Source organism: Rhamphochromis longiceps, linkage group LG14, assembly GCF_057381845.1.
Source record: "Rhamphochromis longiceps isolate RC_006_pf linkage group LG14, R_longiceps_female_GT1.1, whole genome shotgun sequence".
Taxonomy (NCBI): domain Eukaryota; kingdom Metazoa; phylum Chordata; class Actinopteri; order Cichliformes; family Cichlidae; genus Rhamphochromis; species Rhamphochromis longiceps.
This window is the reverse complement of record NC_140570.1, coordinates 33,812,264-33,836,327: the sequence shown is the minus strand read 5'-3', so window position 1 is coordinate 33,836,327 and position 24,064 is coordinate 33,812,264. Positions and strand designations below refer to the sequence as shown.

General features: G+C 39.0%; 1 protein-coding gene across 1 annotated transcript; it reads left to right on the top strand.

Moving 5' to 3' along the window:
• The first annotated feature begins 706 nt into the window (after positions 1-706).
• Positions 707-24,064, top strand: cog6 (component of oligomeric golgi complex 6). The gene is made up of 19 exons (XM_085379642.1): positions 707-912; positions 1,349-1,492; positions 4,613-4,684; positions 4,862-4,920; positions 11,195-11,306; positions 11,704-11,786; positions 12,014-12,084; positions 12,975-13,068; positions 15,646-15,774; positions 16,752-16,843; positions 17,108-17,172; positions 17,253-17,344; positions 17,734-17,851; positions 19,044-19,175; positions 19,328-19,495; positions 19,996-20,103; positions 21,715-21,768; positions 21,857-21,936; positions 23,545-24,064. Exons 1-19 carry the CDS (start codon positions 778-780, stop codon positions 23,690-23,692), a joined length of 1,956 nt encoding a protein of 651 aa, XP_085235768.1. The 5' UTR covers positions 707-777; the 3' UTR covers positions 23,693-24,064.

Below are 24,064 nucleotides of genomic sequence, written 5' to 3'. Positions count from 1 at the left end.
CTAAAAACTCTACCTGGAAGTTTGTCTTTCTTTGAAAGTTTGTGTTAGATATTTCAAGCAAATCTTTTATTATTTTCCTTTGGTTTAAACTCCTTGGAGTTTTTACCCACTATCTTAATTGCATAAAACCAAGGAAGTGCCTAGTGCAGTTGAGCAAAAGTGGGTTATTCAACATTTTCAGATTAGTAACAATGTCTTGTGTTTGCTTTTTTCATTTATTCATTTCTGATTCGAGTTCATGCTTGAATTTTAAAGAGTGCAATATTGCCAGAAGCATTTAAATGCAGCTTTGCTCCCTGTGAATTGTGTGAAGGCAGCTAGATGGAGGAAGTTATTCAGCCTGTCGTTAACAGGCTATAATTCTTTACATTATTGTGTCATCCTTCATATGTGTTAACGTTAATGTGACACAGATATGACTGACGACACAAGAAACTGGAAATAATGAAGCCTCTTGGGCCTACTCTATTCTTTGTAAAAGTAAATATGACCATTTCATTCAGCGCTTGTCCCGCACTTGCAGTAATTTCGAGGACATAGCAGTCAATTAACAAAAACAAGTTTATTTAAATAGTTTAGCTAAAGCCTCTGTAGTAGTTTAAAGGCACGGGAGAGTAAAATGGGTATATAAACTTTCAAAGCCTCTATTTTAATTCCGCATTATTGAGCTCACACGATGGAACGTTGTATCGTTTCTAGTCAGGAATCCAGACGGACGTTTATTTCAAACGGACCACAACATCTTTCCCAAAGTTGACGTGGAAGTGTTTGTGTACAATGGCTGATACTAAAGTAGAAATTTCAGCTGACAGCTCGACTGCAGCACAAAATGCAAATGCGGCTTCACAGCCGAACAATCCTCTGTCGAGGAAGCTTAATAAGATATTAGAAACCAGACTTGACAACGACAAGGTAAGTCGGAAGACGTTAGCTTCTTGCTTTTTGGCTAACTAGCTGAATGTAGCAACGAAATAAGTCGTGTTTAAATCGGCCGTTCATTATTATTAGAATGATTTTTCGAAGTTAATCTTTCCAGGTGGCAGTTGATCATCTCTGACTCTATCAAAGCTCGGTAATAACATTGGTCAGATCTTTAGCTGTCCAAGACTTAGCTTTTTGCTGCATCCATTCACTCTTGTTATCCCACCACAAAGTGCTTGTTATTTAGCTCAAATAAAAGGAAACATACACTTCAAGTGTGAAAATGCAGGCCACAAAACTATTTCCACATTTTATGTTCATTTTGAGATATGTGGATTTGCCAGCTAAAGCAGCTGATAGCTTGGGACATTACAGTTGTCACAACACTGCAGCTGACAGTAATGGTTTTGTTGCTTTGTACTTCCAGGAGATGCTTGAGGCTCTGAAGGCGCTGTCGGTGTTCTTCACTGAAAACAGTTTACGCACCAGGAGAAATCTTCGCGGGGATATAGAGAGGCGAAGTCTGGCGATCAACGAGGAGTTTGCGCGAATATTTAAAGGAGTAAAAGAGGTGATATGGAGTTTATTATAATTGATGAGCTCTCAAGGCTGTGGGATCATAGCCAGAAAAATGTATAAAATATATATGCAGTAACTGAGGTGGGTTGGGAATTTCCACAATGAGCAAATAAATCTGTTAATTTTTAACTTTATTTTATAAAAACAGTAAATATTAGGACTTTTTATTTCTAAAGAAAACAGTATTTCAGGGAGTGAAATTAGAGAGTGATTTATTAAGACTTCTACTACTTCCAAACAATTTATCTGGGCATTCATAGTCTTTTAATACTAGATATTTTGTTCTGACGAAGAATGAGTCATTACTTTTATGTAGTTCTGTGTGCCAATGTCATTTCAAAACTAATTCATTAATGCTTTTAAAGTTGCTTCTGTGGAGAAAAATGCCATCATTCAATCATAGACATCTCTTCCCTTCATTCTAAGCCCTTACTAGCAGGCAATTACAGGTATGTTCATACTTCAAATGCACCAAAAGTAATTTATAGTTAGTTTTTGTTCTCGTACTAAGGAAGCACTGATCCAGTTTTTTCCATTTCTGATACAAGGCTATGGTAGCGCTGAGAAATTAAAAATGCACTGTGACTTAAAAAAATATAACAATGATGATAGTAGTAATAATAATAATAATAATAATAATAATAATAACAACCTTGGTTAGACTGAGAGGCTGAGTGCATTAATAAGGTCTTAGAAGCAGGGATAAGCAGGGATCTGTCCATGTAGAGCTTTATATCTTAATAACAGAATTTTAAAGTGGATTCTAAATATCTCTGGAAGCCAGTAAAGGGATCCAAGAATAGGTGTAATATGTGACCACCTCCTACATTTTGTTAGAAGCCTTGCTCCTTGTGTTGTGCCCCAGTTGGAGACGAGTTAATGAGGACCAAGAGATGCACGTGAAAAGTGCATTAGAATAATCAAGGCAGAAGAAAATTAAAGTTAAAGATGATTGAATGACAGTGAAGGATTGATTTTCACAATATTGTGTTACCAGCATCAGGATGAAGGAAGTTTGAAATGTAAAAACACTGCAAGAGCACAGACAACAAATAAAAGCTCACAAAACATGCAACAGAACACACAGACACAATGAGGATGATTTAGAGGAGACAATAACGTGAGAGAACAGCTGCAGTAAACAGCTAACAGCAAATATACATCTACAGTATTATATGACTTATTATTTATTGCCTTTCCTGTTTTTCTCTCTCACAACACTGACAGATCCCCTGCTTATTTTAGGCGTGTCTCAGTAGAGTCTGTTGCATCTTTCAGTTTCTGTCACTTCAGTAGCTTTATGATGTTGTCTTTACTTCATGTTATTATCTCCCTTAAATAACTTCTGTTGCAGTTAAGGGAGCTTTGGTTTTATTCAATTTTTTATTATTTATATGTTGTTGTTTTTTTTACTTTTGTTTTTCTTCAGTTGTATATTTTGTGTGCTTTTTCAGCATTTATTCAATTAACGGATGTTTTTACCAGTGGGTTTGACCTCTCAGGCCACAAATACAATACGCTGAGAAGGTACAGTACAATACTGATACCGTGGTATCAAAATCAAGTACTGATCCACTACAGTTGTTGTTTCAATAAACTGCATTACTTATTCTGAGGAGAGAAGAGAACTGGGAATCATTTCATCTTTTGTTTAAAGCAACAGCATATCCTACTGTAGAATAAATGTAAATGTTAAATGTAGAATGTAAATACTTTCAAGAATATAACTTTACAGAGTTGGTATTTGCTGGTAAATGATGAACTGGTAGAAGGAAAAAATGCATTCATGTTATTTTGTAAATTTAGTTGCACAAGTCTCATTTAGGGTAAGTTTAAAGTCGTCACTGCATGTGGCCAAATGGCCATTCATGGTCATCCTGGTTTCTCCGTTCCCTGCTCTTAGTCACACTATGGATGCATCACCTCACATACACACACAACATGCTGAGTGGAGCTAAGAAAATACAGATGCGGTAAACATAACAAGATTAGGAGTGAGCGTGCCTTGAGGGCAGCCATTCCCCAACTTCAGACCACTGTGGCCCACTTTGATATGTGAAAACTGTCCATGCAGTCAAACTTGTAGTCACATCTCTGAATATCACACAAATTTAATTTAATTATTTGCATGACTTTTGGAGCCAATCCTGAAGAATTTTATTTTATAGTCCCATACAATGATTGGACCAAAAGGACTATAATCTGATTTACCCTTTATCCTATAGAAGTAAGTCAGGTAACATTTGAAAAGGCTCAGCTTTCAAAATTGTGTGTTTCAATCTGTTTAAAGTTATCAAATTGCGTAAGGAAAAAAAATAATTTCAGTTGACTAATTTTTTTATTTTTTATTTTTTTTAATGAGTTGATTGTAACTGATGGGCGCAACTACCATACCTTCACACCCCATCAATAGGCCCTAGCACATACTTGGGGAATTTCTGTATTAGGGAAAGCATGCTGGATGTTGTCAGTTATGTCAACTCATTTGACCACAGTTAACGGTTAAAGCTTTTGCAAACATACAGAGAAAAGCTTTTAGCATCACAGATGTGAAAAGGCTCCAAACTTCTCACCTTTTGATGTGAGCTTCCTCCCTGCTATGTTGGCTCTCCCATTAGAAACTGGTGCACTGCAGCTGATTTGTGGTGCTGTAAACTAAGAACTGAATTAAATGCATTGGCCTTTTAAATCAGCTGTTGTCACAACACCAGATCAAGCATTTTGAGTAAGGATCAGGCTGCTATCCAATCCAAATATCACATTAGTACATTCCTTAATCGAAAGCTGATATCCAAGATCTGTCCTACAGATACTTTATCTCTCTTTATGCAACTCACTAGATCTTGTGCGAAAAGACTAGTTATTGGGCGAGTCACTGATCTAGAGTTCAGAGCCCAGATGACTTGCAGAAATCTAGTGCTCCATCTAATAAAATAAAAATATGCTTACAATTTGGATATTTCTTTATCCAAAACACAAAAATGTGTGGTCTGGACTCTGGACCAGCTTTAGAAATATTCTCACGGCACACTGTAGTACTACTTGTGTTTGGTTTTTGAATGTGATCAGAGGTGCATCAGTGCTGGTGTAACTGATTTCACATGATCTGTAGGAGCTTGAAAGTGTTCACGAGGATGTCCAGGCGATGAGCACATGTTGTGAAGAAATGACCAATAGATTAAAGGTACGTTAATCAGCTCCATATGTTTCAAAATTATCCCGTAAGTTTAAAAAACATGACCTAGTTTATTCTTATTGGCTTGATGGCGTGTATCAAAAATATGACTAAAGTGATTATAGAGTTTATTTTGGGAATATAGTTATTGTAAACTGTCTTTTAAACATAATCCCTCTTCTACAGGCTGCAAAAGAGCAAACACAGGACCTCATAGTGAAAACCAACAAGCTGCAAGGAGAAAAGTGAGTAAATTTGGATGTGTGTGGAGATCAGCTTGTAACTTGATGTATATTTATGTTTTTAAAAAAGGATACAGGTGAAGAATCAATTGTGAATTGTCCTTAAGAATAAACAAAAGGAAATAGACAGTTCAGTTGGATGCCTATAATTTGTACTTAATGGCTGACTGACAATCTTAATATCTTTTATCACATTAATGGATGGAATAACTTGCGTATACTTAAGTGCACTGATGCACTTAAGTAAAGTTCTGCAGCAGGAAAAAGATTGGTTGACTTTGAAAGTTATTGAACTTTATTTTTATTTTTTACTTTATTGTTATTTGAAAGTTTATTGGACCCAGTTTGTTTGGAAAAATAGATCATGCAGTATAGGATAGCACTTTCTTGTTTTCCCATATTTGCCTCGTACTGTTAGCTGCCAAAGAGGACTTCTCCATTTAACTGGAACATGTTTTAAAAAATGCAAGTGTAGTAGTAATACTATTCTGATTGTTTACAATATAAGATGGTCAGCAAAAGAGGAGCAGACCATAAAAGGCCATAAAAATAAAACTAATACAGAATCCTACAAATTCAGGCCAGTTATGCTTATTACTTATTTAACACTTACTTTAAATGACTAAAGTAAAAGTTAAAATATCTCTTAATTCAGCTGACTTTACACATAAATGCTTTATAAATCTTTAACACCTCTATACCACCTCTGCAAAAACCAATGTTCTCATTTATTCATTGACACACACCATTGGGGGCAATGAGAATCAAATCTGGACAACTACCATCTGTCTTCCAGCTGTCCTACTTACTCCAGTGTTACAGTTTCGATATCCACAAGTATGTGGGGCTCAGCTTAGTCTTGAGTTGCTTGGTGATTTATACTGCAGTGAATACTACTGCAAGTCATCAAGGTGGGCTCCAGTAGTGGCGTGTGAACAGGTGCAATCCCAGTTTTAGATACAAAGGAAGTACAAGGTTATCACTGAAAGTTGTCTGACCATCACTCATTTAGGTGATAGTGTTACACGTGAACATGAACTGTACTTCTGCATCAGATCTACATTGTAACTTGCACCATAGCCGGAACCCTATTTTAACCCTACGCTGTAACCTTCTGCGACATGCATCTTTCCGAGAAAGATGTCGGGTCGAAAACATAGCAAAGCGACTTGTATGGTGCGGAAGTTTGCGGTGTAGTTATGAAAGGAGTTTCTGGTTACTGTGTAAGTTGGGATAAATATTTCCCACAGAAGTCAAAATCAAGCTTAAATTGTGTGCTTTAGTAAGTCAGCTTTTTAAAGTTCTGGCTGCACTTAAAAACCTTACTGCACAAGACAGTAAGGTGATTTGATGTTACTGATACCTATGATATGTTACTGCATTTTTAACTGTACTTTGAATATAACTGTAAAATAATTAACAGTTAAGATTCAGAAGAACAAGACAATATTAATAATCCTTACAGTCTTCTCTACATGTAAATGTAAGTCTCAAAATCAAGGGTTTGTGGGGGTTTTCCTGTGCACTCTCAGATCTAATTGAAGCCAGACTCTTACTGGAGAGCAGCCGTCAGTACATTCCTGCGTGGGTGTGTGTACATTAAGATTTGCTGACAGCACATATTAACGTCTATCAGATATTCAGATCCAGTACAGCTCATGATACCGAGTCAAACTGTAGACACGCAGTGTATATTGGGTACTCTCTTACAGCTCTTGGAATACTGATGGATATTTTTTGGTTGAAAGCCTTCCAATAATTTTTTATCTAGGTTTCATTAATCTGAATTTGGCCACAAGAGTGCTGGCAGCAATGCAAAAATAAAATGTCCCCCCCTCCCAACATCCTGTTGGCTGATGGCTGACAATTCGGGTGGGGTTCATTAACATTTGTGCCAGATGTGACCTCCGCGCTCAGTGACCTTGCCAGTTGACATGGAGGCAGGGGTAGAGATAATGTAGATTCCTGGCAAAAGACATTGCTGACAGCTGTGATGTACTGCGGCAATTCCATGCTCCACTGGCACAGCTTCAGGACCTCCTAGACAAAAAGGTGACATGGGAGCAGTGGCAGCAAGATTGAAGAGGAAGGAGATGAGTTCCGAGACTGAGAGCAATGAAAGACACCGGTGGGGATAAAGCCAACAGTGAGCGTGTGCAGGCAATTTTTTTTTAAAAACAATGTGTCGCTTTGTGCAGTGGGTCCTGTTGAAGGTGAACAGTCAGAGGTTTTACAAGAATGCCCTTCTGAGTGGCCTCTTGCCTTGTCTTCTTCTTTGCGTAGCAGTCCCGTGGGACCTGCTGTCTGTCTGTGTGACATTTTCATTTGCAGAACCGCAATGCCCCCACAACGAGATTGGACAGTTTGTGAACGCTGGGCTATGACCTTGTCTTTAGCAATTTTGTCCCAGAAGAGTTGCCAAGGGAAGTGTGCAGTCAGGCTGTCTTTCTTCACCCACCCACCACTCAGCTCACTGCACCACCCCACTCCAGTCTTCTTGGTCCGATCTATTTCAGGTCACACAACCCTCTGCAGTCCTGAGACACTTCTTCTTTTTTTTTAATGTTTTGTCCTGTTGACACTTATTATAGCAGTGCTGCATTTGCCACACAATCCCCCATGTTTTGCTTACAGGGCAGCTCTACTGAGAGAGTGTAATCGTTTTCAAAGGCCTGCAGATGCTCCAAAATTGTATTTACTTGGCCGAGGAGGCCTATCCTCTACTGTTTGCCGTCTTATCTGCCGGTGGCACTGTGTCATTTGTCAACACTAATGAAATGGAAGGCAACAGCAGATCACTTACAGTGTGCAGAAGCAAAGGTGGGAGCATAGAGCTCCTTTGTTTCGAGCTGGTTCTGTTCAAAGATGCTGTCAGCAAGAGCACATTAGGTTGATATGTTGTGTGCTGTTCCGTAATGAAATGTAATGTTACCCACCTGTACTGCTTTGTGTGATCATTGGGTTAGTGTGACATGTCATGGTGTTGAACAAGTTTAGACGTCTCACAAACAGATGTTTCCGTGTAACCGCATGAGCCAGAGCTGAAGGGCATGAACTGTTGGAGCTGTTTACTGAGATGCTCGTAGTTGGCTGCCTACATGGCTAAGATTTACCTGCATTTCCGTTGTGGCAGAAACTCATTTGCCACATTAATTCCGTGAGCATGTGATGAATGATCAAATATGGATCCCTGAGAATAAATGTTCTCAGTACAACGTCGGGGCAGGTCATTAATAAATACAAGAGTGCTGAAACCCCTTAGAGAACAATCAGGGACATCAATAACAACCCGTGTAAAATGACACTTGAGCGTTATTAAGACTCAGCTTGCTGCTAATGAGGACATGGCTGTGAGTATGCCTTTATGCTTTCTGATGTAACTGCATGCTCTCTCTGATCGCTGGCACATGGCTAACAGCTTTGGGAGTGCCAAATTTCTCTGCAATTCTTTGAAATGGCCCCTGATAGATGCTAATGCATAATCGACCTACATGCTTCTGAACTCGTGTGAGACTATTAGACATTTGCTTATTAAGGAGAGGTGTTGCACTAGTTCTTTTCTTTTTTTTATGCATATGCTTATCAGTCATTTTTCAATTTAAGCAATATTGCAATTCTTTTTAAACAAGTCACCTTACATAAGAGCAAATGGAATTGGTAAACGGTGCTCTGCAATCAGGCTGTCAGTTTTTATAAACTTGGTGCCAAGCTCATAGCGCTTGGCACTGTGAGGTAATTAAGAAGGTACTGACAAGGCTGTTTATGAGCTTGAGCAGTGTTATATTGCTTAAACAATTTTCATGCTTGAAGAGACTAAATCAATTGGCCTTATTGGGAAATCTGAGCACACACAGAGACACCAGCAAAGACACAGGCTGTGACTTGTTTTGATCTCGTCACATGACCCAGCTCTAATTCAATTTTGCACGTGTTGGATATTGTTAAGATCAAAGGTAAAATATTGACTTAATTTTCCTTTGAACCACTAACCCATAGTCTCTTGTCATACTTACAGTGTGCTGTTTCCGATTCACTCAAGTACTGTGCCTCTCTCTGGTATTCAGTAATTGCAGTCTTGCGAAGAATGTGTCATGTTCTGACAGCACTGTAGAAAATGATCCTCCTGCTCCACTGTTCCTTTGCTCTTGTTTGGTGTGTAAGAGAGCTCCCACAATCCCCCTCTTTTCACCTTGTACAGCCTCTTTGTTGTGATTTACATCCTGGAGGAACGGGTCTGTCACTCCTGGCTCGGATGTGAGGGGGCATTTCTTATCTTCTAAAGGTGAATCTGATGATGCGGGAGCAAAGTTTTTTTTTTTGTGCTGCTGCTAACATGTCTGTCAAGTTTGGCGTTTCCACACAGCGAAGACGAATTAAGGATGCGAAACAACGGGGTACGAGTTAGGATGAACCGCATTATGTCGTATTTTATTTAGAATGGGAAGTTGAGTAAATAATAAGTAGTGGTTCACCCATAATAACTGAAAATAAACACGTAAGCTTCATTGTTCCCTTTCAGAAATTGCTAATGATTTTTCTTTTTGTTGTTGTTGTACATCCGTGCGTTTGTCTTTTTATTCCCTCTCTCCCATTGTGAAGATAATAACTCAAGTACCTTAAATGATAGAAATTCCATGTTTATACCACAGTATCTGAATGTAGAACAGATGATCCAATTAGATTTTTGTCAAAGCCTGCTGCATAAATTTGCATATTAGTGATAAAATCGTTTTTCTTCAGACAGCCATTGCTCCTCACCCTAAACGAGTTTACAGATTTTGAATTAACAGTGAGTGTGTTTGTGTGAGGACCAGCATGTTCACATGGAAATGGTTTCTCTCTGTTTAGTTAATGACCTTGTTAGCATAGCTTGTTATTTTGGTGCGATATCCGTGTTTGAGTGTCTCTTGTTTTAATTTGTTATCTCGCAGTAATGTGATGTTTTTTTTCACTTACTCCTGCCAATTTTCATTCCATTTCTCTCCCTTTGCCTTTGGAGTTCAGTGCATTCTCTTCTCGCAGGTACTTCTTATGCAAAACATATAAGTTTGTTCTTTTACTTTACCTAAATATTGTACTGTTAGGTGTTTCTAACAGGCTAAAGAGCTGCTTTGGACAATCCACTAGTGAAAACCTGAAACACAAAAGGCCAGTTTATGTAGGGGGTGCTCTGCTTTATCGCTGAAAAAGTAAAAAAAAAACTAAACTTTTTACAGTCACCACTTACAATTTTGATGTCGACAGGTAGCTGTAATGAAGCCAGCTTTTAAAGTATGCAATCCAAGCGTGCCGTTGGATCTGTTGTGTGCTGCAGCAAAATCTCAATAAAGATTTTGCTTGAGGTCCTACAGTGTGTTTGAGCCTTGGCAAGTTCTACAGAGAAATACTGAATTACTAGTTTCTGTAACAGTTTTACAACCCTTTACTTTCAGCCGGCTGAGCACTAGTAATGGCCATGTGAGACACAACTGTCAGATAATGTTGGGTTCTTCTGTTCTACCCAAATAACCCAGTTATTTACTGATCTTTCTGCACTTTTGCCAAAGAGAGAGACTATAGAGGAGTTGGCTCACACGGGGATGAAGGGAGGACACGTTGCTGTTCCGCTATCCCGTGACAGAGTTCCCCATTTGATCAGGGTGGTTTCCATGGTCACTACTGTGTTAAGACACTTATTGTCACACTGATAGCCATCGCTCTGCAGTCATTGGTGACAAAACCTGGTCGGTATCTGGCTCTGTGCTTTCTTTGTGTCTCTTCTCTTACTCTGATATTCAAGCTGCTTCACATGATGCCTGTGTCCCACCCTGCTTTTACTCTCAGTTTTCTCTGTTTGTGTGTGTGTGTGTGTGTGTGTGTGTGTGTGTGTGTGTGTGTGTGTGTGTGTGTGTGTGTGTGTGTGAAGAGTGTGATTGCCATCTGCTGCAGGATTTTGATCATTGCACCCTGTTGACAGCTTGCCCCCTTCTTTGTTAAATGAAGGCATATAAGGTAGTTTTTCACACCTTTTTATTTGTGCAGTAAGGAAACACAAGGGGCCGTAACAAAATGCTGTGATAACACTCTTTGATGAAAGACTGAAGAAAACAAATTTATTTTTCTATGACAAAAATCCACAAGGGTTTTATAGAAAGACATAAAACATCATGATGATAAGCAAATACCCTGCTGAACAGAAACAAAAATAGAAGTGCATCATAAGGATAAGAAAAGGTTTTATTACAGTGCAGCTGTGACAAGTCAAGGAAATGAACAACATTTATCTCTTTCCATTCAGTCAGCGTCTGGAGGTGAGGGCTCAGGTTGCTCAGGCATTCCTCACCAAGTTCCAGCTATCTAATGAGGAGATGGCCACACTGCGAGGGTCTCGAGATGGACCCATTACTGAGGTAAATCTCTACTGTCATGAACAATGAATTAGAAGAAGTGACAAATCTTATGTTTTGCAGGGGAAGGATTAGGAGACTATATTTTATCTTTAATTTTTTTGACTTGTCTTCGGTGATCATCTTTCTACTCGAGGCTATACTACCTGCATACTCCATGAAATCTATAGTAAGATGTGAACAGTACTACAATTTCTTAGCAAGTAAATGTTCAATGCTATATTTTCCATCCCTTTATACATTATATCAAGAACTGAATGCAAATACAAAAAGAAAACTGCTTTATTGATCAAATGCACTTTATGTTTTTTACTGAGTACCCAGAATATCAGATTGTTTTTGCAGTTCTGCTAGCATTATTGCTCAGATTACATAATTTGTGTGTTGTTTATTTTGCCAGGATTTCTTCAAAGCTCTCAACCGAGTGAAGCACATCCATGAAGATGTGAAAATCCTCCTGCGAACTAACCAGCAAACTGCAGGGTAAGATCCACATTTCACTGTGTAACTGCCTTTGCCTCCACTTTCACTGAAATAAAAGAATGTCACTTACAGTAATTTAATCTTTGTTATATTCATCTCTATTAAATTTAATAATTTAAGTGGAAGAATTACCAGTAAAGTGTATTCACATCACTGTTATGCTTCTGACATTATGCAGCAAGTCTCGAGTGTTTAATGTGTGGTCTTGGCTTGCATGCTTCTTCTAGGTTAGAGATCATGGAGCAGATGGCAGTGTTACAGGAGACCTCATATGAGCAGCTCTACCGCTGGGCTCAAAGTGAGTGCAGAGTAGAAATACATAAAAGGCATGTGCATGTTCTGAAAAGACAAAGAAAAGTATGATTTTTTTATTGCTTTTGATCATGATGTGTTCTTTTTGGTTTCGCATTTAAACAGAAAACTTTGCTCTTTCAAGTGTGAGTAACTGCGTGTATTGGATACATTTAAGGATACATGTGACTCATATCCTGTCTGTCTTTGCAAAAGAATGCCAGACTACAATATTTTCCGCAGCTTAGCCATGTGTTTTGTCACTGATGTCAAATGGATTGGAAATAAACTGTTTAGGTCACAGTAACTTCATTTGTGTCTTCATGAAATTACAAAATGTAGAGCGTCGGCTAAATTATGAGCTGCTCTACGCACGCTTGTTTTGCTGTGGTTTAGACCTGCCAAAAGCCTGAAATACAGAGATTTGTCAAGTAATAGTTTGTTAACTGTGAAGTGACACTAGGTTAGAACGTTGTTTGGTCGTTTTTGAATTATGTATTTTGGGGAAACCTCTTTTTTGTCAGTTGTTTAAGACTGAGAAACAAATTTTACTTGCAGATACAATTGCAGATTTATCTGTGTTTCCAGCTTGAGTTGAGATTGACAACAGTGGATTGTGTGTTTTGCCACAATCTGGAAGCTTGGCTGTGTGCTTGTACTGTGTGAAACACAAGCAGAGTCACCAAATTCAGGGGAAAGAAGAAGAAGAAGAAGAAGGAAAATAGAAAATTTGTTTTCTTCTTCTTCTTTGATTTGCTGTCCCCAGCAGGGTCGCCATGATCCACAACATTTAGCAACAAGGAGTAGAGCATAACTCTCAAGACTTCTGTTGTTAAAATCATCAGATTATGCTCCAGTGGAAGTATTTCTTGTTTTATTTTGTTTCTTTCACCATAGATGAATGCAGGGGACTGACCCAGGAGACGTGTGATATCAGCCCCGTCTTAACTCAAGCCATGGAAGCCTTACAGGACCGACCTGTTCTTTACAAGTAACATATAATCACACACATTAACAGAAGCATGTCTCTGTGTTTGTCTTTCTCTTTGTGTCAGCATGTCTTAAAGTCCTGAACCACAGGATCATATTGTGGCTAAAACATTATTTTGGATTTCATAGTAATAATAGTAAGATAGGCCACAAAATACATCTACAAACTTTCACTACAAATCCATGTTAACTTCAAAATTATGTAGGGTTTTTTTTCACAGTGACTATATTGCACTGTGTTATTGTCTTCTTCTGGCAGTCAGTGGTGAATAGTGAGAACTAAGGGCATTGTTGTCACTGTGGTCTTGGAAAGAGAAGCAAAAAGCGTCTAAGTTATAAAATGACGGCCTGGCACAACCGAATGTTGCCCTCGTGCAGCCTGTAGGACAGGAGAGGGGAGGTCTGCTAAAAGGGAAAAAACAATCCCTCTTATTATAAAAATAGTCTCAAAATAAATAGTCTTAAATATATGTCTGCAAATTTCTGAAAAATCCTCTATAAGTAGTATAAATTCAAAGGTTGTATTTTGAATTTCCAAATCTACATCACTCATAGTTTTTATAAGGAGTATTAAAAAAAAAAAAAGGAAATCACTTTCCTTTGCACTCAGTTTTCCTCTCCAAAGTTCATTGTGTGTGTTTTTTAAAGTCAACACAAACAGTATAATGTACTGTGTAAGCAGTCTTTCTTTCTTTCATTGCTGATTGTTATCTGCATCATTCCCCCTGCAGTCTACAGAAATCAGTGTAACATCTTTACCATTTTCTTTCTTATAAGCCAAAGAGAAATAGTCATTAGTCTTGTTTTTTTGTTGTTGTTTTGTTTTGTACAATTACAAATGTTTCCAATTCAGTTCAATTTTATTTATATAAAGCCAAATCATACTAAGAGTTGCTACAAGGCACTTGTAAGGTAAAGACCCTATGATAATACAGAGAAAACCCCCTATAAGCAAGCCCTTGGCCACAGCGGGAAGGAAAAACTTCTATTTAACAGCAGAAGCAGGGAGGGAATCTGAAAAGTAGAGAGGGACTTTTGATTGTAATGGGGGATTTATTCTTCTGTGTCAAATCTATGCTGTTAGTAAGTGTTAACCACAAAACTCTTTCTAACGAAGACATATCCTACACCTTAACCCGATGTGCCCTGCCTGGAAATGCAACTACACGTTCCACTGAGGTAGCCCACAACTATTGCGAATGACCTATTAAGTACTGTCTGTGTATTTCTTGGAACTTTTTTGCTCCAGTTATTGAATTTATCAGTGAGAGAATAACAATCATTCAATATAAGGAGTTATAGTCAAAGCCTCAACATAAGTAGAGGCTAAGACAGAGATTTCAGCATATTTGTGGAGGGAGATTGCTGAATGCCAGACTGTGCAAAGAAATATCAAAGCTACAAACTCAAGGGGCAAATATGTTTGCCTCTGCGGAAAAAAACCACAACACAGAGCGGAGATCCAGGAGGGAAAAAAGTCCCGACCTTCTCTTTGTTTGTATTGTGGCTGACACCAGATTCAAAACACTGGGACGTGACCACGAAGTAATTAACACATAAAACTCCACGCAAAAGCACAAATGCTTTTAACAGTGTTGCCACTTATGTAGGTTATGTTGTAGGCTCTACAAAGATTGACCGCATTAGTCTAAATCCACAGTAAGTCTGTAAATACAACTTGGACACGCATAAATATTGATGCTTTGACTGAAGCAACAGAATGAATGCAGAGGTAATGCTCTGTGTGCTCAAAATTAGCCAAATGCATTCAAATGTATAAAGGTGTGCTACGGGTCAAACATTTTCTAATTGATAAAATTTTCATCGCGTATCAGGCTAATTCATTTTGGTCACTGTCTCGCACAGTTGTGTTATTGAAGCAAATCCACTCAAACCAAAGCTAGGACTTGACACGTTAATTCCAAATTAAACGTGTTAAATTGAAAAGGCTAAGGAACAAAAAAAAATTAATTGCCCAGTGTTTTGGACCATGTGAGTCAATAACATTGAAACATGTTACTCACAGAAAGAGGAAAAGCTTAAGGGCTGAATCAACATGTGTTTTAAACCAGTGAATATCAGTATCTGCAAATAATTTATACCTTCTAGTACAGGAGAAGGTCATTCGTCCTGACAGAGAACAAATATTTGCTCATAGATTTTCCGAGGCATACCGTGAGATTAACAAGACAAGTGAAAGTTTCACACGTTTTTTTTCTTTTTTGCTTTGTTTGTTTTTGTGGCAGACCTCTCCCGTCTGTCCCGCTTTCTCGGAAATGCACCTGTCTCTGCACCCACAAAGTTTCCAAGGTCAAGCTCTGGCTGTGGATGTTGAGGCTTAGAGAGAAGATATGAGAATTTTTGGAATCTTAAGTCAGCGCTATCTTCTGTTTAGTCTGTCACAGAGCCTGACACTGCATGGTCTTCAGAATAACCTTAAACTCTTTCGTTCTGGAAAAGCTCCCTTCATTGTTGACCTTACCGGCTGACCACACTGCAGCCTACACAACAGTACAGCTGCTTGTTTCACATTACATTTGGTTGTTAATTATTGCTTTGTTTCCTTTTGTTTTGTAAGGTACACTCTGGATGAGTTTGGCACTGCACGCAGGTGTGCCGTTGTTCGAGGTTTTATCGACGCCCTCACCCGTGGTGGGCCAGGAGGAACTCCCCGGCCTATAGAGATGCATTCACATGACCCTTTGAGGTACAACTCCCCTCACACTGTAATTTTACTTTAGGTTCTCAAACTGCATTTAAGAGCTGAATACTGCTTTTTCCTATCTTAAAAAAAGAGCTTATTTTCTTATAAGTATGATCATTTTTAAGTTATCAGGTCTGTGGTAGGTCTTTTATAGTTTAGGGAGTCTTCCCTTTAAGTCAGGAATATCTAAGTCTGCACATCTCAAAAGACACATGGCTGTTTGTCTTTAATTCTTTGATGTTGTTGCATAAATAATAGATCAATTTTTAAAAAATCAGAAGAAAAATTGCAGAATCTTGAACAACTATTACTTATGAAAATTCAGTTTTTGATGATATGATAAGGATAGCTTCTCTAATAAATTATTCAGTAGAACTTTAATAAACAGACACATACAAGCCTCACACTGTATATCAAGAAATGCTCTACAGTTCTTCAGAAGCACAATCATGCCTTTAAAATATTTAGGCTATAAATATTCTAGAGCATAAATCAATCACAGTTTGTTCCTTACTTCTTCGAATTTGGACTCTTAAAACCCAATTCAGGAAGATATTAAATGTCTATTGAATAACAGGATCTGAGTGTACCCGTGTTTCCTGTTGTACCACACACTCCATCTTCCCCCTTCCTCCTCTGCCCAGGAGCCAAATGGGAGATTTTCTCAGAACACCAGCCATGTTTGGAACACAAAATCACCTCCACTTTATAGGAAGCACCAACAGTTCTGAGAACATCAAGTTCTTTCTCACCTCCTTATGTCCTCGATCACACACTCGCAGTCACACAAACATACACTATAATAATTTAAGCTTAGCTTTCCTGTTTTTTACCATTATGTAACACTAAAATTCACGCTGTGTGTTTTTTGGCTGAGGGGAGTGAAACGCGATGGCCCACTGTTGTAGCTGTGACCACAGTATGGAAAGATTAGCCTTGGCTCGGTCCATTGTTGACATGCTGTTTTGTCACCCTTTCAGGTATGTTGGGGATATGCTGGCCTGGCTGCACCAAGCCACTGCCTCAGAGAAAGAGCATCTGGAAGCTCTGCTGAAACAAGTCACTCTGCAAGGTAATGACAAATTATACAATGCACAGTTAAATTCCCATCATCCAGTTCAGGTTTCTGTCCTAAGGCTAATATGGTTGTATGATGCCATTTAAATATAATTCAATATAAATAAGTCATATAAATTGTCTATTCACTAACTATGTTGTAGTTAAGGAATGATGTATTTTTTCTCAGTTGTATATTTATGAATCCAGTGATTACATATACAGTGATCTCAAATGCTAATGTATTTTTTTATGTCTTTGGGCCTTTTGCTTGCATTAGGCGTGGAGGATAACATGCAGGAAGTGGTTGGACACATTACAGAAGGAGTCTGCAGGCCGCTAAAAGTGAGAAATCACATCAAACTACTGGACGGCTGTTTGTGCATCACTATTTGACTGATTTACTCACTGTTAATGTTCCTCAGGTTCGGATAGAACAAGTCATAGTAGCAGAGCCAGGCGCTGTCCTTCTTTACAAGCTGTCCAACTTGCTCAAGTTCTACCACCACACCATCAGGTATTTAAAGTTTTGGTCCAAATAACTCAGCAGCAACCGCAGAGCTACAATGAAAGGTTGATTAATCAGCAACAAAAACCTGAAAAACATCAATTTCAATAATGAAATAATCAATGAACTCATTGTATAGAACAAAGAATTCTGTGGCTTTTTCGACTGGTTTTTGCAAACTGTGGAGTTAGTCTCTTTTCTATTTTATTTTCTATTAGTCATTACAGTAACTTTCAGGTTTCACGCCTTTGGTTGGACAAAAGATGCTACTTTAAGCTTTTAAAGTGTGAGATTTCAGGTTTTTTTCTGCTCAAGAATGGCAAACAAAAGGTAATTGATCATGCAAACATACACTGATTGTGGCTGTCTGTTTATCTCTCTATTTGGTCTTTGTCCAGCTCAATCATTGGAACCAGTGTGGCCTCCTTGCTCATCACTATTGAGGAAATGCACTCACTCAGCAAAAAGATGTTCTTCAACAGTCTAAGCCTTCATGCAAGCAGACTCATGGACAAGGTAGCATAATCCACAGTATTGTTTTTCTTCACACATTTGTGGGGAAGTGGCGGTTTAAAAAAAATCACTAGTGCAGACATAATAATAGAGAATACAACACTTGTAGTGTAATTTAGAAAAGGTGTCACCATATTGTCTGTCCAGCAGAGAGCACTCTGTCTTAGTTATGTACCATATGCTCTTGTGTTACACATTTACTATACAAGCAAAAGGTCCCTGGTTCAATCCCATGAGGACACAAAGAGCATTCCTTTGAGGTAGCTTTTCTAGTAACAGATCTTCGTCAAAAGTTGTAAACTAGTTTGTAAAATACTGTGTTAGAGAGTTTCTAAATAGTCATATCATCACTTTTCTTTTTGTTATAGCTTCAGTTTACTATTTGTCTATGATTATAAGAAATGTCTGGTGAAATGTCAGTATTTATTTCTTTTTTTTGTCCCCTAAAAAAGATCATCGGTCTCAAAAAGCCAGTATCGGTTAGCCTCTTTACGACATCTTAACTAAAGAAAGAGATAAAAGTTCACAATGTTCTTTCATAAAAATGCTTAAATGACAGTGTAGTGAAGTTTAGTATTGCACCATGTGGACACACTTTGTATATTTCAGCTCTACATCTAAACCCTCAAACACAACAAGGCTATTTCTGAACCACTTATGCTTGTAAACAATTTCGGCCTGCTGGCCGCATCATCAAAATGGCGCTAGCTGCCAAGAAACACCAGACTTGTCACCATTTAGTCAAATTGCCATCCAAATATACCTCAGCACGAGCAGTAGCTCTTCCACATTACATGCTGGCTGTGTCCCGATCGATAGCAGTTACAAGAATTATTGCTGTAGCTTGCTGTTAATCAAATTGAAGGCCCTCAGGGTTTTGGTGTCAATTCCACCTAATGCCAGGAACACAGCTTTCTCATAATTTGCTCTATTAGTTGGACAAAGGTGGCCATGCTCAGTTCTACATTGTGTGTCCAGAGGCCAATAAAATCAAAACCCTCTTCATTAAAAAAAACAGCTCAACCGACTGAGGATCAGTGTGATAGCAGGTTGTAGCATTGTGTGCAGTGTAGTTGGTTGACAACTTGCCTGTGTGGAGGATATATCCTGCACACAACTAACCATTGCGATTGCCATTTTGGTTGTTTTTCTACTTCGCTTACATCTTGTCTTATGGCGCCGTCTGCCTGAGCAGGTGGAGCTTCCACCTGCAGACCTGGGACCAACAGCCTCCCTCACTCAGACCCTCACCCTTCTCAGGGAGGTGTTGGCCTCCCACGACTCCTCAGTAGTTCCTCTGGATGCTCGTCAGGCTGACTTTGCTCAGGTAAATACATGTTTTTGGATTTAAAAAAATGTATTCCCTAAACTAACCTCCCTTTATTGTTGTCTATTGTAATATTTGTTTCCATCTATTAATTTAGAAAAGGTGCTATTTAACTCAGTGATTAAGGCTTTGTCTTACTTTTTCTCTCCCAGGTTCTTTCTTGCATATTGGACCCCCTCCTACAGTTGTGTACTGTGTCAGCCAGTAACCTTGGCACAGCTGACATGGCTACATATATGGTCAACTCACTGTATGTCATGAAGACCACATTGGCCCTCTTTGAATTTACAGACAAGAGGCTTGAGATGCTCGAGTTCCAGGTCTGTTCCAGTTGTAAACATACATAAATAATTAGTGAATTAGACATTCTTTTTCTCATTTTACGTAGCTGTATTTGATGAATAAGTAAACACCGTGACTCTAATAACAATGATTAAGAACCATATGCCGGTATGGAACAAGACTTATTGAATCACAAGTCTCTGTTATTCCACATTACTGCATCTGTATTGTTCATTATTAATAGCTGATAATTATTCCCATCCTTTTCATTACAATCCGCAGAGGCCAAATCTTTCACTAAAGAGATCTAATTTGCTGTCTCATAAAAGGGTGTGCATCGTGCATTGTTGTTCACGCTCCAATAGTCCATCTACCCCTTTTATTTTTAGCACTTTTTTTGTGTAATTGAACACCACAAGAGCTCCAGTAGAAGCTTCATTATCAACAGCACAGTGATTCTCTATTAATCACAAGTACCATTTATTCACAATGCACGCTTGGACTTGATTTTGAAGCCACTCTCTCCCACATTTTTCAGATCGAGGCTCACCTGGACACTCTGATCAACGAGCAGGCATCCTACGTGCTGACCAGAGCCGGACTAAGTTATATCTACAACTGTGTCCAGCAGCACAGTGCTGAACAGGTCTCACACAGAGCACTTAAACACATGTTCACATGTGCTCACTTATGAGTTTATAGAACTGGATTTTTTTTCTGTCATTTCTCTTGTTAGACACGCTAATGGTCCTCCTTTTTTTTTCTCTTTTTTTTTTAACAGTATACAGACTCCCGCAGTATTGTTTGCACTACCGCTTTGAGACACATTTACAGGCTTTACTATTGCTATGGTTACATGACCAGTTTCTTTGTTAGGGCATAATAGCATGTCCATCAGATTTTTCAGATGAAGGCAACAGAGAAGGGCAGATCTTATCAGCTTGTATTTAAAAATGGGTTCTCCAGTAGTGTCCTGTGCAGATAGGAGCTGATGAGCCTTCCACCCTCTTTATGACACATTTTGCCACTGGACTGACTAAGACCCATAGTTGTGGTTTAGCATGCAAGCTTTGACTCTGGGTCATGTCAGGACATACCACACCCTGCTGCTGCAGTTCAACACAGAGGTCAATCATAAACTGTGATCTTCTGCAGACTATTTCTCTGCCCGGGTGGCCTGTCTTGTTTTTGTTTTTTGTTTTTTGTGGTTGTCTTTTTAAAAAGATTAAATCACGCCTTTTGCACTTGATTCCAGCCCAACTGTTTAACTCCTTAATACTTTGTGTTGTGCTGTATTTTGGTTTTTTTTTATGATGCATTAAATTTCAGAAACAACAAAACAAAACTATGATTTTAAATGAGGCTTTTCACAGAGCTTGTTGCTAGCAGATGACTTTGTAGGTTCATAGTATGTCTGTTAATGTATCCATATCCCTATAAAACGAGTCTTTTGCTTTGAACCTTGCACTGCTTTCTATTTGCTGGTTTTAATGTTGGCAATTTAGGCGCTTAAGCTTGACTTAATGTTACCATTCTGGATAATCAGTGGCAGCTAATTGCCTCAAAGGTATCTGCTGTTGTGTGCACACAGTCAGGCATTTATTTACTCAGTGTAGTTAACGTCAGGATTTAGGAAGGGCATTTCTCTTTTTCACAAATCGAGGCGTGCATTTCTGATTTCAGTAATTTTGCAAAGATGAACTACACTGACGAGTATTTTCCTAATTCTGTGTCTTATAGGTCAATTAGAGGTTGGGTACTGATTTAAAATAGTGTCTTTGTAAATTTCAGATTGTAAATCATCTAAACCACATATAATTAAATCAGGAATAGCTCCAACTAACCCGGTTAGGCCTTTTAAAAGGACAAGAAAGGAAGTGTCATGCACTGATGCATATTTACATTTATAGATGCTGAGATAAAGATGACATTTTATCATGATATAGCACTTAGATCATATCGTCTAGCCCTAATGTAAATCATCTTTCCAGCCAGCTCTCTAGGGGTCAGCTCAGCCATGCACAATTACGATTACCTTTTTGTAAGCATTTTAAGTTTTGGCCAGAAGAGCAGGTTATAGCTGCTGCTCAAGACAGCATAGACGGTACACAAAGAAACCTTTTTGGCACTGCATGCAGACATGAATAAATGGAGACCCTCCACTGCCTTACCTTTGTTCAGTTCTTTACATTGTTGCTGCTCGAGCGCTGTAACCTGAAGGTGGATTCTGAACTGACAGTTGCTTTTCTTTTCTTAGGGTGCTCTGTCCCTCCTCCCCGGCATGGACAGCTCTTCTGTGAAGGCGGCAATGGTGAGTTATGCTAAATGTGTTAATAAAGCTAAGGCCCATGCAGATACCTGATTCATGATGCCTGCTGTTACCCTTCGCATGCAAACAGGTCCAGTTTGATCGGTACTTGTCGTCCCCTGACACGCTTGTGATGCCGCAGCTCAACTTCCTGCTAAGTGCAGCCATCAAGTGAGTTTCTGTCCCTAATGTTGATAGGTGTTTCTCTGTTCACACAGAGAACAGCATACATGCAATATTCAGGCCTCAAATTAAATGTTTACCCAAATCACCTGGTGTAATAACAGAGTGGAGAGCATTGTTCTGACTGAATAAAAATAGAACCGGTGCATCGACCTAATTATGTTCAACATTCATCACTTACTCAGATGTAATATGATCATTACTGCATTCTAAACAAAACACTCGAATAAATTTACAGAGAGTTTGGATACTAAATTGCTGAAGCCACCAACACATCAAGAGCACGGTGGGCAGGACTGGCTGTATTTGTCTTACTGATCAGAAAAAGCACATGCTTTTAGCTCAATGCAGCTGCTACATTGGAGGGCTCTTTCTATGAGTTACGTTTACTGGAAAGTGCAGCAGGCTTGAGGAGCACTCTGTACCTCAGGTTAATGTTCTCTATTAATGGACATGGAGGACTGATGGGCAGGACGCCATTAATTAGCTTCTGGTCCATTTCTCACCCTCGCTCGTTCCCTGAAATCATCCCTCCTCTTTGTCTTTCTCCCGCTCTCCCCGCTATCGCTCACGTCCGCTCCTCTGCTCACCTAAACACATATAAACAGCCGCCTGCACTCTGAAAAATGCTCCTGGAGCCCACAAATAATGGGAATGTGATTTTAGACTCCTTTCGCTTCACTTTTTGTTTTTCTTTCTTAGTGCACTTGGTTTGGAGTGTGTGGTGTTACACTCAGCACTGTGCCACCTCGTTCTCTGCGGGCCAATTAAAAATATGGATTCTCAAGAGCGTGAGTGGGATACAACCAAGGTGCTCCCACTGTGTCCCCGAGTCCTCTCACCAGGCTCTTCAGCCCAGTTGTTCTATCCTCTCTTTCTATTGCACTGCAAATAAAATGGTCACCTAATGTTTCTTGGACAACACTGAAGCAAATCCTGTCTGTAGAGAAAGAAGTCGCAACTAAAATAAAATGTAGTAATGTTCCTTTTATGTTATTGTCCAATTATAATTAGTTCCTCAAAATATATGAAGATAATGTCTTTCACAGTATCGTAAACACCAACATACTAACAAATAGAACAAAATGGCTTTATTATAATACAAGCACAGTTGTCAGAAATTGTTGCCAATTGTTGTTTTGTTTTGTTTGTTTTTTAAGTTGGCTACATTTTAGAGCTTTAGAACTTTAGATGAATAGTGGCGCCAGATCTTAATTGCATAATTATGACGTCTGTAAAATTGGGACAGAAATCGGAGAAAGAGATTAAAAGTCCCTCATGTGAGCGGTATTTTCTTTGCCAAGTCAGTATGTGTTGTTGTGGCAGTCACCTGATTTTTGTGCCTTAATGCTGTAACGTGCGTCCATAGATGGCAGTGTGCACCACACACTGTTGTTCTTTGTTTTGGTACAGTAGTGGCAGCACACATTGGTCACATGAAAAGACACATCTCATTCAAGGCTGACTTTATTCAGCTCTTGATCAGTGATTAATTGCAACATGCCTTCACTTGCCCGATTAAGAAAAGCTTAAAAAGCCAATTTGATACTGCAACATTGACGGTTTGGTTTTCACGAGTTGTATTTGTTTGTGCAGGGAGCAGATTTTCCGCCAGTCGACAGAATTGGTTTGCCGAGCCTATGGGGAGGTTTACACAGCTCTGACCAGCCCAGCTAATGCCTACAACGACCCAGAAAACCTGGTGCCCAGATCCCCTCAGCAGGTTCAGACCTTGCTGTCATGAGAGACACTTTTGTGCCACTTTGTTGATCTCAAATACACCGGGCGAAGCACAGGCCCAGCAAAGGTCAACCCGCAGGGTATTTAAAGAGCCGTGTAAGTTGTATAGTGTAATAACATCAAAGTATATAAAAGTAGGAGTAAAGGTGGGGTACTTTCTGGGAAATGTGGGGTGTGGTCACTGACCTCAGAGAGAGACAGGACCTGTATATAGAGAGCATTATATGTATATGCTGTATGATGTTTTCACTTTCACTGGGGCTTTCTATCTGTTTTCACCCTGTGTGCTCTTTGGGTTCTATAAGTGTATCTATAAAGTATCTGTACTGAAAATATTGAACATTATATTAAACAAAATAAAAAATAATTTAACAGA